The sequence below is a fragment of the Schistocerca cancellata genome, chromosome 6 (assembly GCF_023864275.1).
Source record: "Schistocerca cancellata isolate TAMUIC-IGC-003103 chromosome 6, iqSchCanc2.1, whole genome shotgun sequence".
NCBI classification, from domain to species: domain Eukaryota; kingdom Metazoa; phylum Arthropoda; class Insecta; order Orthoptera; family Acrididae; genus Schistocerca; species Schistocerca cancellata.
The window spans coordinates 23,694,846-23,713,690 of record NC_064631.1 but is presented as its reverse complement, the minus strand read 5'-3'; the positions used below and the strand labels follow the sequence as shown (position 1 = coordinate 23,713,690).

The 18,845-nt window shown below is 42.6% G+C and overlaps 1 protein-coding gene across 1 annotated transcript in view; it reads left to right on the top strand.

The window, feature by feature from the left end:
• LOC126088512 (glucosidase 2 subunit beta) overlaps positions 1-18,845 on the top strand; it is a 182,478-nt gene that overhangs the window by 161,327 nt on the left and 2,306 nt on the right. Inside the window, exon 10 of the mRNA XM_049906658.1 lies at positions 983-1,126. Coding sequence (XP_049762615.1) covers positions 983-1,126 — 144 coding nt within the window. The remainder of the gene's footprint in view (positions 1-982; positions 1,127-18,845) is intronic.

Sequence of the window (18,845 nt, the reverse complement as noted above, 5' to 3'; positions counted from 1 at the left end):
GAGTTTATTCCAGTCAACACTGTCACAAACTGTCTCCAAATCAACAAATGCTATAAACATAGGTTTGCCTTTCTTCAGCCTATCTTCTAAAATGAATTGTAGGTTTTCTATTGACATGTTTTTTTGGGGCATTTATCTTACCTGAGGTCAGATTTTACCAGTCTTTCCATTCCTGTATAATTAATTCCAGTTAGTTATTTTGCAACCATGACTTAGTAAACTGAAGGGTCAGTAATATTAATACCTGATCTTTCATACTAGGTGGAATAGTTTTATCATTGTTGGTCCTGCCACAGTACACCTTGTTTCTACTGAGGCCTTTCAGTGGTGTGTCAGATTCTTCTCGTAGCATCATATCTCTTCCAACCTTTTCCTCATCTACTTCCTCTTTCATTACCATATATTGTCTTCAGCTTTGTTTCCTGTGTAGAGCCCTTCTGTATATTCCTTCCAACATTCATCTTTCCATTTGTTGCTTACTACTGGTTTGTCATCTGAGCACTTGATATTCATAAAACTGGTTTTGTGTCTCCAGAAGTGTATTTATTTTTTGTGTAAGTGGCAGCTATCTTCCACATAATTGTACATGTCTCTACAGCAGTGCATTTCTCTTATAGCCATTCCTGCTTCCCATTTTACACCTCATTTTTAGATGTTTTTATTGTATTTTTGCTTTGTTAATTTGCTGCATTTTTATATTTTCTCCTTTCGTCAGTTAATTGCTGTATTTAATTTGTTATCAAAAGATTTTCTTTTCCTTAAGGTGTCTTCATTATTTTGTACCAGATTCTAATAAATGGTTTGAATTCTCAATAAATGGTGGAAATTCTCAATAAATGGTGGGAATTCTCCGGATCTTTAATGTTGTGTGTGGATACTCACAATTTTCCTCAAAGAAGAAAGCTTCATATGTAGCTCTAATATTCATTGAAGTGAAGTGTTCAATTTATTGTTAACTTTTACTCCTATTTATCTGTTTTAGGCTACTCAACGTTCAAAATCTGGAGGTTCTGAAACAAGATTGGGACAATGGAATCAGTGGTCAGGTCCAGAAGAAAATAAATATAAAAGCATGTTATATGACAGAGGACAATCATGTTGGAATGGACCTCAACGATCTGCTCTGGTATGCACATAGATACCTTACACATTGCACTGTCAAAAGAGTTAATTCTGGATGTATCTACTTACATTTTATTTTAATGTTGCAAAAATAACTATAGATGGTATTTGTTATTTTGGTATGTTATGTTCCAAAGTGATGTGGTTTTGCATGAAAATTTTCATGATGAATTTGAATTTAAGCTTTCTTAATCTGGATATTTTTTTTATGGAAACACACATCATTTTTAACAAGGTAATAAAAATATGCAACATGGTTTAGAAGCCATTTAAATGTATCTGCTGTTAATAATACACTAGTGGCTGTAGTTCGATCACACTATTAAAGCCACAAAATATTTCATGTGACCAAGTGAGGTGGAGCCTTGCCTCAGATGCTACACTTGTAATTGAGAAGAAGGCATTTCAAATCCTTGTCTCACCATCCAGATTGAGGCTTTCTATGGTTTGTCTACAGAGAAATGCCAGGATGGTTAAAAGGAAATGACTGACTTTCTTCCTCACCCTTGGCTAATTCGAGGCTTGTGCTCTATTTCTGATGACCCCATTTTTTCTCTCTTCCTTTCCTATTTTACATGACTTTTTAGTCAGCTTGCTACTCAGCACAAAAGATACCTTTTTAATCCCCAAGACAGCCAAGAGATTTACATTAGTGGGAGAACAGGAATGTCTCATTCAGTGAAGATGGTTGAGATGCTGTTTGAATTAGTTGCTCCAGTTTCAAAAATAAAAATATGAAGATCTCTTTCTTACTATTACCTTTGAGTAAGTTGAGTTGTTTATCTCTGTATGCCCATTCCATAAAAACAAATTGCGAACATTCATCCCAAAATGTTTTGTTCTGCACCTTACTACTTAGTAGTGTCAAGCATGGGAGGAGTCCATTGAATTATGAACAGAAAAGACAGTAAATTAGAGGCTATCCACACCCTATTCGTTACATTCAATTGAGTGGAGCTCCCGTCAAATATGGAGGCAAGTTATGAGGTCATCAACATAAGACCCTTCGTACCAAAACCAATGTGTTGCTACCAGTGTCAACATTTCAGTCACACTCACATGTCCTGTGAAAATGCAGCCAAATGTGTAAATTGTGGCAGAGGTGCACAGTCAGTCAGATCTTGATAAAATTTGAAAGTGGTGCAGAGAATGGCAACTTGCTTCTAGTGTTAAATTGGAATCGGCCAACTCGCACAGATGTGTAACACTTTGTAGGGATGTGAAATGGAATGATCACATAGGCTCACTCGTGGGTAAAGCAGGTGTTGGACTTTGGTTTATTGACAGAATACTGAGGAAGTGCAATCAGTCTACAAAAGGAGCTTGCTTACAAATAACTCATGCGAATGGTTCTAGAATATTGCCCAAGTGTATAGGACCCATATCATTTAGGACTAACAGGGATATTGAACGTATACAGGAAAGGGCAGCATGAATGGCCATAGGCATGTTTGATCCATGGGAGAGTGTCACAGAGATACTGAAGAGGCGCACACTCTTTAAGATAGACATAAACTATCCTGAGAAAGTCTACTACTAACAAAGTTTCAAGAACCGGCTTTAAACAATGATTATTGGAATATACTACAACCCCCTACATATCGCTCACATAAGGATCAGGAGGATAAGATGAGAATAATTATAGCAGGCACAGAGGCAAACAAACATTCATTCTTCCAGTCTCCCTAAGTCAATGGAAGGTGGTGAAACCGAAATAACTGGCACAATGGGACATACCCTCTGCCATGCACCTCACTGACATGTTGTGTCTAGGATGCCTGCATACTCAGTTCACTAGACAATAAAATAACTCGTATTAATGAATTTTGTTAAAATAAGACACTTCAATCCTTTACTTTGATGAATGTGTCACAAGCAAAATAAACAGTCTTCTTCAGAATAGACAAATACAAGTCTGTACTTCATAGAGATTCTTAACAGAGTAGCTAATGTTGATGCTGCTACCGAAGTGGGCCACCATGTCAGGAGCAGCACTTTTTTTTATGTCCTCTTCACCTAGGAGCCACTGCTGTCACATTGTTGTCGTGAAAGGGAGGTCAATCAGTGTGTGATTGGCTAACTTCTTCTTGTAGCCTTCTCTTCCCTGTCATTCCTAACTGGCGTGCCAATGCTGATTTTATGCCATGACAGTAGATGTAGTTGTAGATGTAGATGGAGAGTGCACACCCTCTTCCCCACCCTGCATTAGCTGCAGAAGAATCTATGTTGCTTCTTCCTATGAAATCAGTACCTTGATGGACAGGTTGTACGGGAGATCTGGGCAAGGGAAAGGTTTCTTCCAGTTGCTTGGAAAATATTTGCTATTTGAAAGTCTTCCACACCATCATCTGGCAATTGTCTCTTGTGACCCATACAGAAGATTGGAAATTTGAGAGGGAATATTCCCAAGATGATTTTCTTCTTACCTCTGGTCAGGATCAACACATGAAAAATGCAAAGGAACTAAGAAGACAAAGAAAATTGCATTTCCCCCTTCGTGGACTCATAGATTCTCCTCAACGGCAACACTGTGTAACATCACTCAGCCAAAGCCCACTTCATTGGCATGATTCATCAACCAACCTTAGAGAGCTGATCAGCCCAGTGAGGAAACCTCTACCTTTAAAGAAATAGCAGAGCAGAGTCTTCCTGCATCTGAACCCTGTAGTACATATGCATATGAAACCAGAAGCTTGAAAGCTGCTAAGGTTATCAACACCTATGCAACTGCCCATCTCTCATTCTTAAATATGGATGTCCTTCAGTGGAATATATCTGATGTCACATTGCATAGAGCAGAACTGCAGTGGTTACAACAGTCGCAATCCTCAGCTGTTATATGTCTGCAATAGATGAAAACACAGTCTCAAGACTACTTTGACCTTCCGCACTTCACTCCAATATTGTACGGCCTTCCTCCAAAGGAGAGAACACACTCTCAGTGTTATGTCAAAATAATTTAATTGGATAGATAAAAAATCTACTCACCAGGCAGTGGCAGAACACACACGTAAGAGACAGTTGTAATTGGAAAGCTTTCAGAGCCAGTGGCTCCTTCTTCAAGCAGATGGGTTGAAGGGGAAGGAAAAGGGGTGAAGGAAAAGGGGCAGAATTCAGGAAAGTCATCCAGAATTCTGTGGGTCAGGGGAGACTTGCCACACAGGATGAGAAGGAAAGACTGATAGTTGGGGACTGCATTGGATGAAATTTGAAAACCTTAAAGCTTAAAGGTGGAAGACGGGGTAATATGCAGACAGTGATCCATGCTTAAACATCATGCATGAGTTAATAAGAGTGAAAAGCTAAGAGCATTGTACATAGCAGAGGTGGGAGGGGGCGATGAAAAATAGACGGGTAAGACAATGAAAGATGTAGAAAACTAAAACAGTGTGTGGCAAAGAGTAGTTACTGTGAAGAAATTCTGAGAGAGAAGAAATTAACGTAAATTAAGGCCAGGTGGGTGGTGAGAACCAAGGGCATGTTGTAGTGCTAGTTCCCACCTGCGGAGTTCTGAGAAACTGGTGTATGGGGGAAGAATCCACATGGCACATGTGGTGTAACAGACACCAAGGTCGCAATTGTCATGTTGTAGAGTATGCCCCGCAACAGGATATTGCGAGTTGTCAGTATACCCCCTCAGCCCATGCCCATTCACCTTACCGTATTTACTCGAATCTAAGCCGCACTTTTTTTCCAGTTTTTGTAATCCAAAAAACCGCCTGCGGCTTAGAATCGAGTGCAAAGCAAGCGGAAGTTCTGAAAAATGTTGGTAGGTGCCGCCACAACTAACTTCTGCCGTCGAATATATGTAGCGCTACACAGACATGCTTTGTAGGCACAAAGATAAATACTGGCGCCAAAACCTCTGCGTCAGTAAATAAATCAAAAAAAAGGTGGAAGACGAGCTTTTTTTTCTCCGCCGCGAGTTTCGACCACTGCATTTTCATACATTATCCAACGAAGTAAATACAAATTCCGTATTGTTCATCTTCGAATGTATTAGAATTTCAATGTACTACGAAAATCCGACTGGCAAGACTGTTTGGGATGTTTGTCAATATGGCCAACTGTACGTTCTGAGTTTTTTCCTACCTGTGAGAAGAGATGGTTGCTAATAGTAACCTGATGAAATGTGAATCACAAGCAGTATTCTCTTCACCATTCACCATAAGAATAATACGAATATAAAATTTTGCCATGTGTTCTTCCGTGTTTGTTGCTATCTCATTTAAATCCTATCTGCCTAATAAACTACGAAACTAGAGTGAAACAACAGCAAACGCGGAAGAATACACTTATCGTGTCTGTTTATATTCGTATTATTCTTAGCCTAATAGTGATACAGTCAGAAATGAACCACGGCAACTGACTAGATTTTTAAATCTAAGATGACTCTAATTTCTGTGCAGAATTTGATGTACTAAAGAAGCGGCCGCAAAGATTTTCAAACGGAGAAAGATTTGCGCCTAACTCTCGTTCAGAACATGTTCTATCATACGCAGCCTATTATTTGGTTCTTGTTGATCATTCTCAAAGAAAGCAGCAGTGTAAGTAACAACAAATAGCAGTCTCTTGACATTGCTTCGCTAATGAGACGGTTCGCCTCTTTTTAGTTGTAAGCGGCGGTAGCGCGCACAAAAGCAAGCCATGCCGCAAACGGCGACAGGCCGTAAACACGCACTATCAGAATGCGACAAACAATGCATGACACATTACAGTGATGCATTTTCAGCTTAGAGTGACGTAAACACCTATAACAGAGAAAACGGCACTTATCAGATCATACAAAATAAGCAATCGATTCAAACCAGACGAAGCACGTGAAAAAGGAAGGGTACCCGTATAAATACGGACGGAGCGCCTGACGCATAGCAATGGCTACCTGGTAAAGCTTACGACTCGAACCAAACTACTGTAGCTGTATCGTCATTCATTCGACCTAAATTGTGTCTCATATTACAATGGACCAACTTTGTTTCGATTTGGAGGTGCGGCCTAAAACTTTTATCTCCCCTAGAATTTCGAGTCTCAAATTTCAGGTGCGGCTTAGATTCGGGAAATCTTTTTTTCCTTTGTTTCTAGTCTCATTTTTCAGGTGCGGCTTAGATTCGAGTGCAGCTTAGATTCGGGTAAATACGGTAATTGATAATTTGGTGGTAGTCATGCCAATGTAGAAGGCCAAACAGTGTTTACGTAACAGCTGGTATATGACGTGTGTCGTTTCACATGTGGCTCTCTCTTTGATAGTACATGTTTGCCAGTTACAAGGATGCTATGGGTGGTAGTAGGAGAGCACATAGGATAAGTCTTGTAGGAGGGATGGTCACAGGGGTACAAGCCACAGGGTAGGGAGATGGGTGCAGAAGGAGTGTAGGGTCTGGCAGATGAGAGGTACAACCATGGGAACCAGGATGGCTCCTTCCTATGGAAACCTTTCCATGAGTCACTTAGAGGGCACTTTCCTGGGATCCATAAGTCTTCCCTGGTTTGGTTTAGATACACTGATGTCATCTTTGCCATGTAGACTCATGGTGGGGCTGACCTGGTAAAACACCTGGAATCTCTGAATACCTTATCCCAATTAAATTTCACATGGCGCTATTTCGAATCCTATGCCACTATCCTTGATGTCGATCTTGTCACCACAGAAGGCCAGCTGCTCTCTTCTGTCCAAATTAAATCTAACAAATAACAGTACTTACATTTTGACAGTTGCCGTCCATTCCATGTCAAATGTTTCCTCCCATACAGGCTTGGCATCTGAGGCAAACATATTTGTTCGGATGCAGACTCTCTACAGCAATACACTAGAGTTTCCACCTCAGCCTTCACTGCACATAATTACCCCACTAGCCTAGTTAAAAAAACAGATTTTCTGGGCCATCACATCCAATCCTTGTGCTGCTGATCCCTCCAGAAAACAACTTCAGAGCATGCCATTGGAGACTCACTATTATCCTGGTCTGGAATGTGTTAATCAGCTACTTCAACAGGGCTATGACTTCCTAAAATCATGCCCTGCCCTAAAATGAGGTCCATTCTGTCTGAAATTTTCCTCACCACACCTAGAATAGCTTTCGGTCGCCCTCCCAATCTCCACAATATTCTTGTGAGAGCCTGTGTTCCTTCTGCACCCATCTCCCTACCGTATGGCTCATACCCCTGTGACCATCCTCGCTGCAAGACTTCCCCTATGCACGCTGCTATGACCACTGATAGTAGCCCTATAATTGCCAAAACATATACTATCAAAGGGAGAGCCACATGTGAAATGACACACGTCATATACTAGCCAGTACATAAACACTGTTCGGCCTTCTACATCGGTATTATTACCACCAAATTATCAATTAGAATGAATGGGCAAAGGCAAAGGGTGTATACTGGCAACTCACAATATCCTGTTGCAGAGCATTCTCTACAACATGACAATCATGACCTCGGCACCTGTTTCACCACATGTGCCATCTGGATTCTTCCCCCAGACACCAGTTTCTCAAAACTCTGCAGGTGAGAACTAGCACTACATCATGTCCTTGTTTCTCGCCACCCACCTGGCCTTAATTTACATTAATTTCTTCTGTCTCAGCATTTGTTCACAGTAGCTACTCTTTGCCTCCCTCCATTTTAGTTTTCTACATCTTTCATTGTTTTACCAGTCTATTTTTCATTACCCCCACCCCCTCCCACCTCTTATGTACAATGCACTTACCTTTTCACTCTTACTCTCTCAAGCACAATGTTCACATCCACACACCCAAACGCACCCTCCCGTAGCCACGGTGACACTGATTGTTGATGAATGATTATTGAAAGCAATTGCCTAGTCTGACGGAGGTGGGGAGAGGATAGGGAAGGATGCAAGTAAGGGGTATTGTGAAAGAGACAGGCCTTTTGACATGACTTAGTGACCAGCAAGATGGAAGGAGTACGGAGGATAGAGCATAAGGGAGAGGAGACTCCTCTCACCCTTTCTGTACCTCCTTTATACTCTACCCTCTGTACTCCGTTTATACTGTTGTGCCACCACTGAGTCATCTGCCAAAGGCCTGCCTCTTTTCTGCTCCTCCCTCATTGCACCATTTCCCATCCCCTCCCCAACTCCACCAGCCAAGGCAACCACTTTTAATAATCAGTCACCAATAATCAGTCTCAACATGGCCTCAGGAGTGTCTCTTTGGATGTATGTATGGTTGTGTGTGTAACTGTGCATATTTACTAGAAAAAAAGCAAGAGCTCGATATCTAGTTTCAATACTGTTTCCTGTTATGCCTTTCTACACTCTACACATCAGTCTGCCCGCCCCTCCCCTGTGAATCTGTGGCTTAGAATATGCCCGAGGTATTCCATCCTGTCGTAAGAGGCAACTAAAAGGAGTCTCCGGCCTTCATGTGATGGTCCCCTGTCGGGATTGACCTCCATCTTTCTAAATTTTCCCAAAGAGTGAGCCAATTGGGGAAGAGCGCCTCACATGGTGCAGCATGTCCATCATGCATTGATATCTTTAGCCCACTTCCTAGTCAGTTTTTTGTGGAGCATTTGGAGGACAAGTTTGGGGAGGTGGAGGACTTGTCCAAAATGCACTCTGGGTCGGTCTTGATAAAAACAGCATCTTCTGCCAAGTCACGAGCATTACTTGCTTGTGACAAGTTGGTGGTTGTTTCTGTTACCATCACGCCCCATAAGAACTTAAATATGGTCCAGGGTATTATATCCCACACGGACCTTCTTCTGCAGTTTGACGACGAGCTGCACGCCAATTCAGAGCGGCGAGTGTTCATTTCATCTGGTGCGTCTATCGGGGTCTGAGAGATAGTTAGGTTGTCACCAGGTGCCTTCATCTTCGCCTTCAAGGGTGACACATTGCCCAAGGAGGTCAAGGTGATGGACAACCACTGTGATGTCAAGCCATATATCCCTCCCCAAATGCGGTGCTTTAAGTGCTGGAAGTTAGGCCATATATCTTCCCGCTGTACTTCCAGCATCACATGTCGAGATTGTGGACGTCCCATCACATCCCAGTTCTCCATATGCCCCGCGCCCCATCTGTGTCAAAGCGGATAGCATCATTCACCTTGCTCGCCAGAGTGCAGGATATTACAGAAAGAGAGGAAAATCATGGAATATAATACCCTGGACCAACTGACATACACTAAGGCTAAGAGAAAATTTGAGTGACTTCATCATGTGGCTATGACCTCCTCTTACGTCGCTGCTACGAGAACAGTTGTCGCCTCATCAGTTCCTCGCATTCCTATTGCCTCTCAGAACCAGAAGACTACACCTGCTCCCTTGACGGTGGGGGGGGGGGGGCACTTCCCCCCTGTTGTTCCTGCACCACCTACTTCCAGGAGCAACACCCCCTCAACCATCGGGGATATCAGTCCCCACTTCTCAGCCGGAGAAGCGTTAAGTTTGAAGAGCCCAAAAGCAGCTGGTCATAGGGCTTCACCCATCCTCAGTCCCAGAGACTGAATCAGTGAATGATGAATTCTTCTTGGGTACTCAGCCGAGTGATAGTGTCATCTTGTCGCAAAGTTTCGATGAGTTTTGTACACATCGAAATGTTGCGACAAGACAATGCCACCACTCGGCTGATAACCTGAGAAGAATCCATCATTGGAATACACCGAGAAAGACGGTAATCGCATGGATCAGTGAAGTCCTCCCAGCCAGGGAAACCCAAGGAGGAGCGAGAGAAATCCAAAAAGAAGGTCCCCAATACAAAGGGAATTGCGGTGGCACCTACACCACCACTACCTACAAGCTCTGTCTGTGGATGAGGTGGAGATTCTGCCGTTCGCTGAGCCCTAGATCTCGCTGGTTGCTCAGACACAATGGATATAGACTGCTCAGGCAAAAACAAGGTGGCAGCAGGTGACCCTGAAGCATAAACTGCCTCATTGAATGTTCCATGCCTTCCCAGTCTCATGATGATGTCATCCTTCAGTGGAATTGGGGCGATCCCCCCCCCCCTCCTCCACCGCCTGACTGAGCTATGGCAACTGTTAAGCTTTACACCTGCTTTCTGCATTGCCCTCCAGGAAACTTGGTTCCTGGCAATGTGGATCCCTGCCCTCTGTGGCTGTAAGGGATACTACAGGAACCGTAGTGACTATAATACGAGTGGGGTGTCAGGTGGAGACTGTGTTTATGTCCTAAACTTGGTCTGTAGTGAACCTGTGCCCCCTTCAAACCCCTCTTGAAGCTGTGGCTGTCAGAATAAGGATGCCACAGGAAATAACTGTCTGCAATGTATATCTTCCTCCAGGCGGTGCAGTATCCCTGAATATATTAACTGCACTGATTGACCAACTACCTAAGCGTTTCCTCCTTTCAGGAGATTTTAACACCCATAACCCCTTGTGGGGTGGCACCATGCTTACTGGACAAGGCAGAGATGTCGAAACTTTACTGTCTCAGTTCGAGCTCTGCCTCTTGAATACTGGGCCGCCACACATTTCAGTGTGGCTCATAGTGGTTACTCGGCCATTGATTTATCAATTTGCAGGCCCTGACTTCTTCCATCTATCCACTGGAGAGCACATGACGACATGTGTGGTAGTGTCCACTTCCCCCTCTTCCTGTCACTGCCCTGGCGTCAAGCCCATCAATGCCTGCCTGCCTAGATGGGCTTTAAACAAGGCAGGCGGGGAACTTTAACCACTGCTGTCACCGTTGCATCTCCCCAACATGGTAATATCGATGTGACGGGTGAGCAGGTGACTGTGGCAATCGCTTCTGTGGCAGAAAACACGATCCCTCACTCTTTAGAGTGCCCCGGCGAAAGGCAGTCCCTTGGTGGTCGGCAGAAGTCGCTGAAGCAATTAAGGAGCGTCTGTGAGCTCTACAGCAGCATAACCGGCACCCTTCCCTGGAGCACCTCATAGCCTTTAAACGGCTCCATGCCCGCGTTCGCCAACTTATCAAACGACGGAAGCAAGAGTGTTGGGAGAGATATGTCTTGACCATTGGGTACCATATCTCACCTTTCCAAGTCTGGAAAAAGATCAAACGAGTTTTCGGGTACCACACCCCAACAGATGTTCCCGGTGTTAACATAAATGTCATGTTATCTACCGAGGCAAATGCGATTGCTGAGCATTTTGCCGAGCACTATACTGGAGCATCTACATTGGAGAATTACCCGCAGCCTTTCGCATTCTCAAACGGCGGCTGGAAGGGAAAGTCCTCTCATTCACTACATGCCACAGTGAATCCTGTAAAACCCAATTTATAGAGTGGGAGCTCCTCAGTGCCCTTGCACATTGCTCTGATGCAGCTCCTGGGCCAGATCGGATCCACTCCTGGGCCAGATCGAATCCACAGTCAGGTCATACTAGTCTCAGGAAACAAGGACTCGAGACAACATACAGCACTTCTTATTAAATAAAACAGTAAACCAGTGAAAAACTGCCTTTAATAAACATTTTAAATACAAGAATGCACTTGTACAATCCGAGAAAACATGCAGCATTTCTTATTAAATAAAACAGTAAAATAGTGAAAAACTGCGAATATCTTCTGCCCCTCGCTGGGTACGCCCATGGGTGGTGCCCACAGGGAGCCATCCACAAGGCACAGTCCTGGGCTCTAGCCCACGGTTTCCAGTTTTCGACTGCAATGTCTTGTGTTAGGCACTTCTGTCGGTGTCCTACCGTTCATCCGGAACCAGAACTTTACCTTAATGATGATCCACTCATTGTAGTGGAGACATATCGATTCTTAGGACTGGTTTTCAATGCCCGATTGACTTGGCTTACTCACCTTAGTCAGCTTATGCAGAAGTGCTGACAGCACCTCAATGCCCTCCGCTGCCTGAGCAACACGAACTGGGGTCCAGATCGCTCTACACTGCTGCAACTCTACAGAGGCCTTGTTCAATCCCGCCTTGACTATGGGAGTGTGGTTTATGGTTCGGTGGTGCCCTCAGCGTTGCTTTTAATCAAATCGGGGCACCACTGTGGTGTTAGCCTAGCGACAGGGGCTTTTAGGACGAGTCCAGTGACCAGTGTCCTGGTGGAGGCGAGTCCCTCCATTGCAGGTTAGGTGTGCATAACTGCTGGCCAGTTATGTTGCGTACGTTAGTAGTTCTCCTCCACATCTGAATCACCACCTCCTTTTCCCACCAATGACAGTTTATCTCCCGCATTGGTGGCCCAGGTCAGGGCTTCCAATTGCAGTTCATGTCCGATCACTTCTTTCCGAACTGGAGTCCTTGCCTTTACCGCCTATACTTGAGGTCCATTCACGTACATCTCCATGGTGTACACCTAGGCCTCGGCTTCGCCTGGACCTTTCACATGGCCCTAAGCACTCAGTTAACCCCGCGGCTCTTGGCTGCTACTTCCTCTTGATACTTGATATGTACCGAAGCCGAGTGTAGTTTACACTGACTGCTCGATGGCTGATGGTCGCGTCGGCTTTGCATATGTCCATGGAGGACGTACTGAACAGCATTCCTTGCCCAGTGGCTGCAGTGTTTTCACTGCCGAACTGGTGGCTATATCTCGTGCTCGTGAACACATCCATTCATGCCCTAGGGAGTCGTTTCTTCTGTGTACTGACCCCTTGCGCAGCCTACAAGCTATCGACCAGTGCTCCCCTCATCATCCTTTGGTAGCGACCATCCAGGAGTCCATCTATGCCCTGGAATGGTCCGGTCGTTCTGTGGTGTTTGTCTGGGTCCCAGGTCATGTCGGAATCCCAGGCAACAAACTTGCCGACAGGCTGGCCAAACAGGCTACGCGGAAACCGCTTATGGAGATCGGCTTCTCTGCAACTGACCTGCATTCAGTACTACGCTGCAAGGTTTTGCTTCTTTGGAAGATGAAATGGCATAACCTCAGCACGCATTAAGGAGACTATGAATGGTGGCAGTCCTCCATGCGGGCCTCTCGCAGGGACCCTGTGGTTCTCTGCTGGCTGTGCATTGGCCACGCTTAAGTGACACATGGCTACCTCCTGCGCCTTGATGACCCAACTCAGTGTCGGTCCGGTGCCCGGCTGACAGTGGTGAGCTGTCCTTTGTCTGCCCTGTGATGGACTCTTCAGTTACCGGACTCGTTGCCATTAATTTTGACCGATGACGCCTCATCGGCTAATTTAGTTTTACATTTTATATGTGACCATGGGTTTTATCATTCTGTGTAAATTTTAGCGCATGTCCTTTGTGCCTTTGTGTTCTCCACTCTAATGCTTTTAGGGTGGATGTTTTAATGTGTCACAGAATAGCTGGCTTTTCCTTTTTATTCTCGTGGTTGGCCAGCCACGGATGTGCTCAAGATCACGAGATATAGCCATCTGCTCTCTTTTTTTTCTTACCCTTTATACCTGTTTCTTGCTTCTCTCTGTGGTTTCCTTTTCCTGTTTTGTCCAGAGTAGTGTTGGTTGTCCTGTCGTTCTTCTGGTTCTTCCTTTCTCCTGTCATTGTGCTGTAAGTCTCCTTTCTTTTCTTCTTTCCCTTGTTTAATTATTTTACCAGGAACAAGGGACTGCTGACATCATCAGTCTGCTATAGATGAGTGGTTGCCTTTCCATATTTTACATATTGTTCCACCCAGGAATTTCCATTATTGTTGATTGTGTTCCATAGAGCGCATCAAGAAGGAAAACCTTCTGGAACAAGTCAAGCTATACAGTAAGAAAAGCAAAGGCATCGGAGAGACTTAATGTGTATCCTGATTTAATAACAAATTGTCAATATATTTCCATAATGAAATGGTTTGGAAGGTAGGAGATGAGCTGCTGGAATAAGTAAAGTTGCGAGGATGGGTTAAGAATCAAGCTTGGGTGGATCAGTTTGTAGAGCACTTGCCTGCGAAAGGCAGCAGAGGTCTTATGTACGAGTTCGGTCCAGCTTACATTTTTGATCTGCCAGAACGTTTTATATCACTATATGGCTTAATGCTATTCATGCTTATGCCATCAAAATTTATTTCAGTGAATTAATTAGAGCTTAACGCATGCAGCTTGGGGACCTTCATGTACACTGATGGTTCTAAGGATGACCTTGGAAAAAAATGTGCCTTTGTTGTCGGCAAAGACGTTTTTATATATTGTCTTTTTACTAATGCTTGATTTTCATTGCAGAGCTTTTAGCCCTTTATTAGGATACCTTGTACATCTGCCGACGAGGAATTTCTTGTCATATGCTCAGATTCCCAAGGTGCTCTGTAGAGCCTTTACATGTCGTACACATGCCGCCCTTTAGTATAGTCTGTCTGTAAGCTCAAGAGCGAGTAGCGCTTTTGGTGGGGGAAGTGGCCTTTCCCGGAAGAATGCTGCCACCGGCCTATAGGGGCACCCAAAATCTGTTTGCCTGTTATCTGTGTACATCGGCATGCAGTGATATACGTCCTTTCTGTTCGTGGGATCTTAGTTGCCAGTGTCAGTCAGTTAACTTTGTGTACTTACTGATGTACTGGATAATCGCCTAGCATTGCAAGAAAATGTGTAGAATATGAAGACGAGGAGGTATTTGGGGAGTAACAAGTGTTTGATCGTCTCTAATGTTATTACGGTGTGGATTAAAGAGGCGACCCAAAATGAACTGTGGGCTAATATTACCAGTCCCAATCAAAGGGCTGCAATTCATGCAAACGTCCGCCTCACCTAATAGGACTCATAAGTAAGGAATGGAAAAAAAAGCCGCATGGTTTACTGGAATCGCCACAAAGGAAAACTAATGATTTTGGGAGGAAACCCATCATTATAGATAGTTTCAAAATCATGTATAACCTTTGATGCTTGTGGAACACTAAATCTCTATCTCGGTCACTATTCACATGATTCTAAGACATATTGCTTAAAACATGTCCGCAATAGCTATTCTAAACACTGCTGAAATTTCCTTCGAAACATGTACACCGATTCTGGACTTCTAAGCAAAAAGCTTGACATACGAAGTGCGTTCACGTATTAATTTTTATTTTTTGGTAATAACTTTATTTGTTAATCTACAGCAATGTTATCCTCTTCAAAATATTCCCCATTACATACTATACACTTATGCCAGTGCTTTTTCCAGTTCCCAAAACTCTTTAGGAACTGTATCTTCGGGATTGTTTATAGGTCTCTTAACTGTGCATTTTTAATCTCATCCATGCTTGTAAAACTGCTGTCATTTAAGGCCTGCTTTGAAATGTTTATACCACTTGTCTGCCCTTGGTTTACTCATAACAGGCTCACCAAAAGCAATATTTACCATTTCTAAAAATTTCATAGACTTTATTCCATTCTTATAACAAAATTTAATACGGATTCTCTAATTATTTTTATACAAACAATCGCTGATGCTACCAAAACACATGTAACCTTTCTGACAGCTGACAACAGAGTAAATACCCAATATGCATAACATTGAACACATACTTTTGAGGCTTGTTTACGTAGACAGTGACCAAAAAGTAGTGCAAATCGGACTAATACAACACACAAAATTATAAATTTCTGCTTACTATGTAAACACACTTTGTGTTGCAAGAATTGTTAAGTTTCAATGCAGTCCTTCAAAGAAAACTTATACCTTTTAGTAGAAACACATAAAAAGAGCAGGTCTTAAATTCTAGAGACTGATTGCATTATATGGGGTTCGTTTTACGAATAACAATAGAGGAACATACATTCACATGAACAGGCATTTGGTTTTATGTTTGTAGTATAATCCTGACTTCCATTCTTATCTTATATTATTTACTCTATAATGTTGTATTTAGGAAGAAGCTATCGTTTTTTGTATTCCCTATGGTCTTCATACATTTGTCTAAAAAAAAAAAAACACAGCCGAGACGTATCTGTACATGGCTTCGCCACAAATTTGAAGTGCGCGCCGCGGTAGGGTCGGTACTACGTTGTGAAACACCTGTAGAAGTGCCATGTGATGTAGCTGGATTGGCAGAGTGGGGACTCGCTCGCTCGCTCTTCAGTTTACCGACAGACTATACAAGGAATCCAGGAATGCGTTCACTCGTTCACTGCTGTCAACACCAACGTGTCATTCATATGGGTTCCTAGACATGTCCAGGAATGGGTCAAGTAATGCTGCCACCAAGGCTGTAACTCTTTTACCCAGGTCTTTTAGCAGTTCTGTACCAGAGAATGGTGATGGTGTAGCTGTATGTAGGAGCACCCTGTCTTTCTAGCACAAGCATTGGTCATCTGCCTGTAGAAACAAGCTCAGGGAGAATAAACCCCTCCCTTTGACTTGTGATTCTTCCTCTCATGCATCTCGCCATGAGAAGATAATCTTAGTGGACTTTGTATAGGGCACTGCCTTTCCAACTGTCATCATCTGTGTAGTGATGACCCTGCACCATTTTGCTGTAACTAATGAACCGTATTTGTCTTCTAAGCAATCCGAGGTTATAGCAGACACAACACTGACTGTAAAATGCTTTCTATACTTTACTTGTAGTAGCAAAATGGTGAAGATTGAATTTTTGATCCACGGGCACTGGTTGTTCTAGGAAGTCGTACCAAATGGGCTCTTAACAAATTGTTCATTTTATCTTTTCACTATAATTTTTTTTTTTTTTTTTTTTTTTTTTTTTTTTTTTTTTTTTTTTTTTTAATAATGTTCTAGAGCTGCTGTCAGTATTAATTCTGGTTTTATTCAACTACTAATGCCTTTTAGGCTTGTATGTGTCAACTAACTTCAAGAATCACAAAACAGTTTATTTTATTTAGGTCATGATTTGGGTACTTGTGACCTTTGCACTCTGAAGCCTCAATAAATTCTCATACTCTACAGTAATGTATATTTTTTTTTAACTTTACATTTTTCTATATGATATTTTCGTATGATTCTATTCATCGTGTTGTCATGAAACACGGTGTGGTCTGATGTTCGTGTGCTGTCAGCAATCAAAGCAGGAGGAAGATTGGTGTTTGCATTCTGTGGCAACAAGGAGCATTAAAGATGGAAGAGTTAAAGCTCAGATGGGAGGAGTGGTTTTTAAGTGTTCCAGCATTTACCCTTGTATTTAGGTAAAACGAGGGAAACCTAAATTAAGATGGCAGGACTGTGATGTTTAACCCCCCTCCTCCTGAATGTCAACCCAATTTGGTCATGACTATGTCACCTTGGGCCAGTCTGGCACCCACAGCAAGCTGCCAACTCTAAACTTTGAGTAACCCTTAAAGATTCTATAAACATGTGCAACACGTGAACACTGAAGATTATTGCTGCCGACTGCAATATTGAATTAAAATATAGAGAGAAAAAAATGAGAAGACAAAGGCTCTGGCATAAACACGATGATCAACAAATATTTTGTGCACTTAGAAGAATAACAGTAACAATATAAGAAAAAAAGACGTGGAATTGCCTATGCTTTGTGCAGTTCGAGTGGGATTCAACACAGCGCTGTCCCGGTCCTGAGTCTAAAAGAATGCTCACTTTCTTTAATGGGAAGCTTGTTTACACCCAGCTGTTGAATCAGTGAATTTCAGTTAAAAAAATATTTTCTCTGTTGAATTTTGTTTTGAGAAAGTCCCCCTCCCCTCCTCCTAAATTGAGAACTTTAGTGTTGGGTGTTACTTAGACAATAGCCATCCCCAACTACCTGTGTTTGTATGGCTACCTAGGTCTTCTGATGTGCTGTCTAATTTATTTGTATTTGCGTGCTTTAAGATGTGACTTTCATATTGATGCAATTCATAGAATTAAGGTAATCCTAGCCAATATGATAACTACAATAAATTTTGTATAGTATTTATTGCATGTACAACCAGTAAAACCATGCATTGAACTATTGTGAGTAGCTCTGTACAAGCTATACAGCTATCAGTCATTTTAGAAACCTCACCAAGTTAGCCGAGTGGTCAGCACGACAGAATGTCTATCCTAAAGGTCAAGGTTCGATTCCCGGTTTGGTCAGAGATTTTCTCCGGTCAGGGACTGGATATTAAGTTGTCCTATTCATCATCATTTCATCCCCATCAACACGCAAGTCGCCGAAGTGGCATCAAATTGAAAGACTTGCACCCTGCGAAAGGTCTACCCGACAGGAGGCCCTAGTCACACGACATTTACATATTATTATTATTATTATTATCTTCTTTCCTTTCTCAGACCTTAGCTCTGGTTAACAATGGAAAGTGACGCGGACCTTGATCAAGCGTGACTTCCTTTTAACTGTACGGTATATGTTAGATTGCATTTAGGAACTTTCGGGTGATTGAACATGTATCAATAATTACGGATTTCTGTAGTTGTATGTATACGTTTGGATGTAGCTGTATTGCGTTGATGTACTGGTGGACATTGTGTGGTATGACTCCTGTAGTTGATAGTATAATCGGTATAATGTCAACTTTATCCTGATGCCACATGTCCTTGGCTTCCTCAGCCAGTTGGATGTTTTTTTCAATTTTTTCTCCTGTTTTCTTCTGTATGTTTGTTGTATTGGGTATGGATATTTCGATTAGTTGTGTTAATTTCTTCTTTTTATTGGTGAGTATGATGTCAGGTTTGTTATGTGGTGGTGTTTTATCTGTTATAATGGTTCTGTTCCAGTATAATTTGTATTCATCATTATCCAGTACATTTTGTGGTGCATACTTGTATGTGGGAATGTGTTGTTTTATAAGTTTATGTTTCATGGCAAGTTGTTGATGTATTATTTTTGCTACATTGTCATGTCTTCTGGGGTATTCTGTATTTGCTAGTATTGTACATCCACTTGTGATGTGATCTACTGTTTCTATTTGTTGTTTGCAAA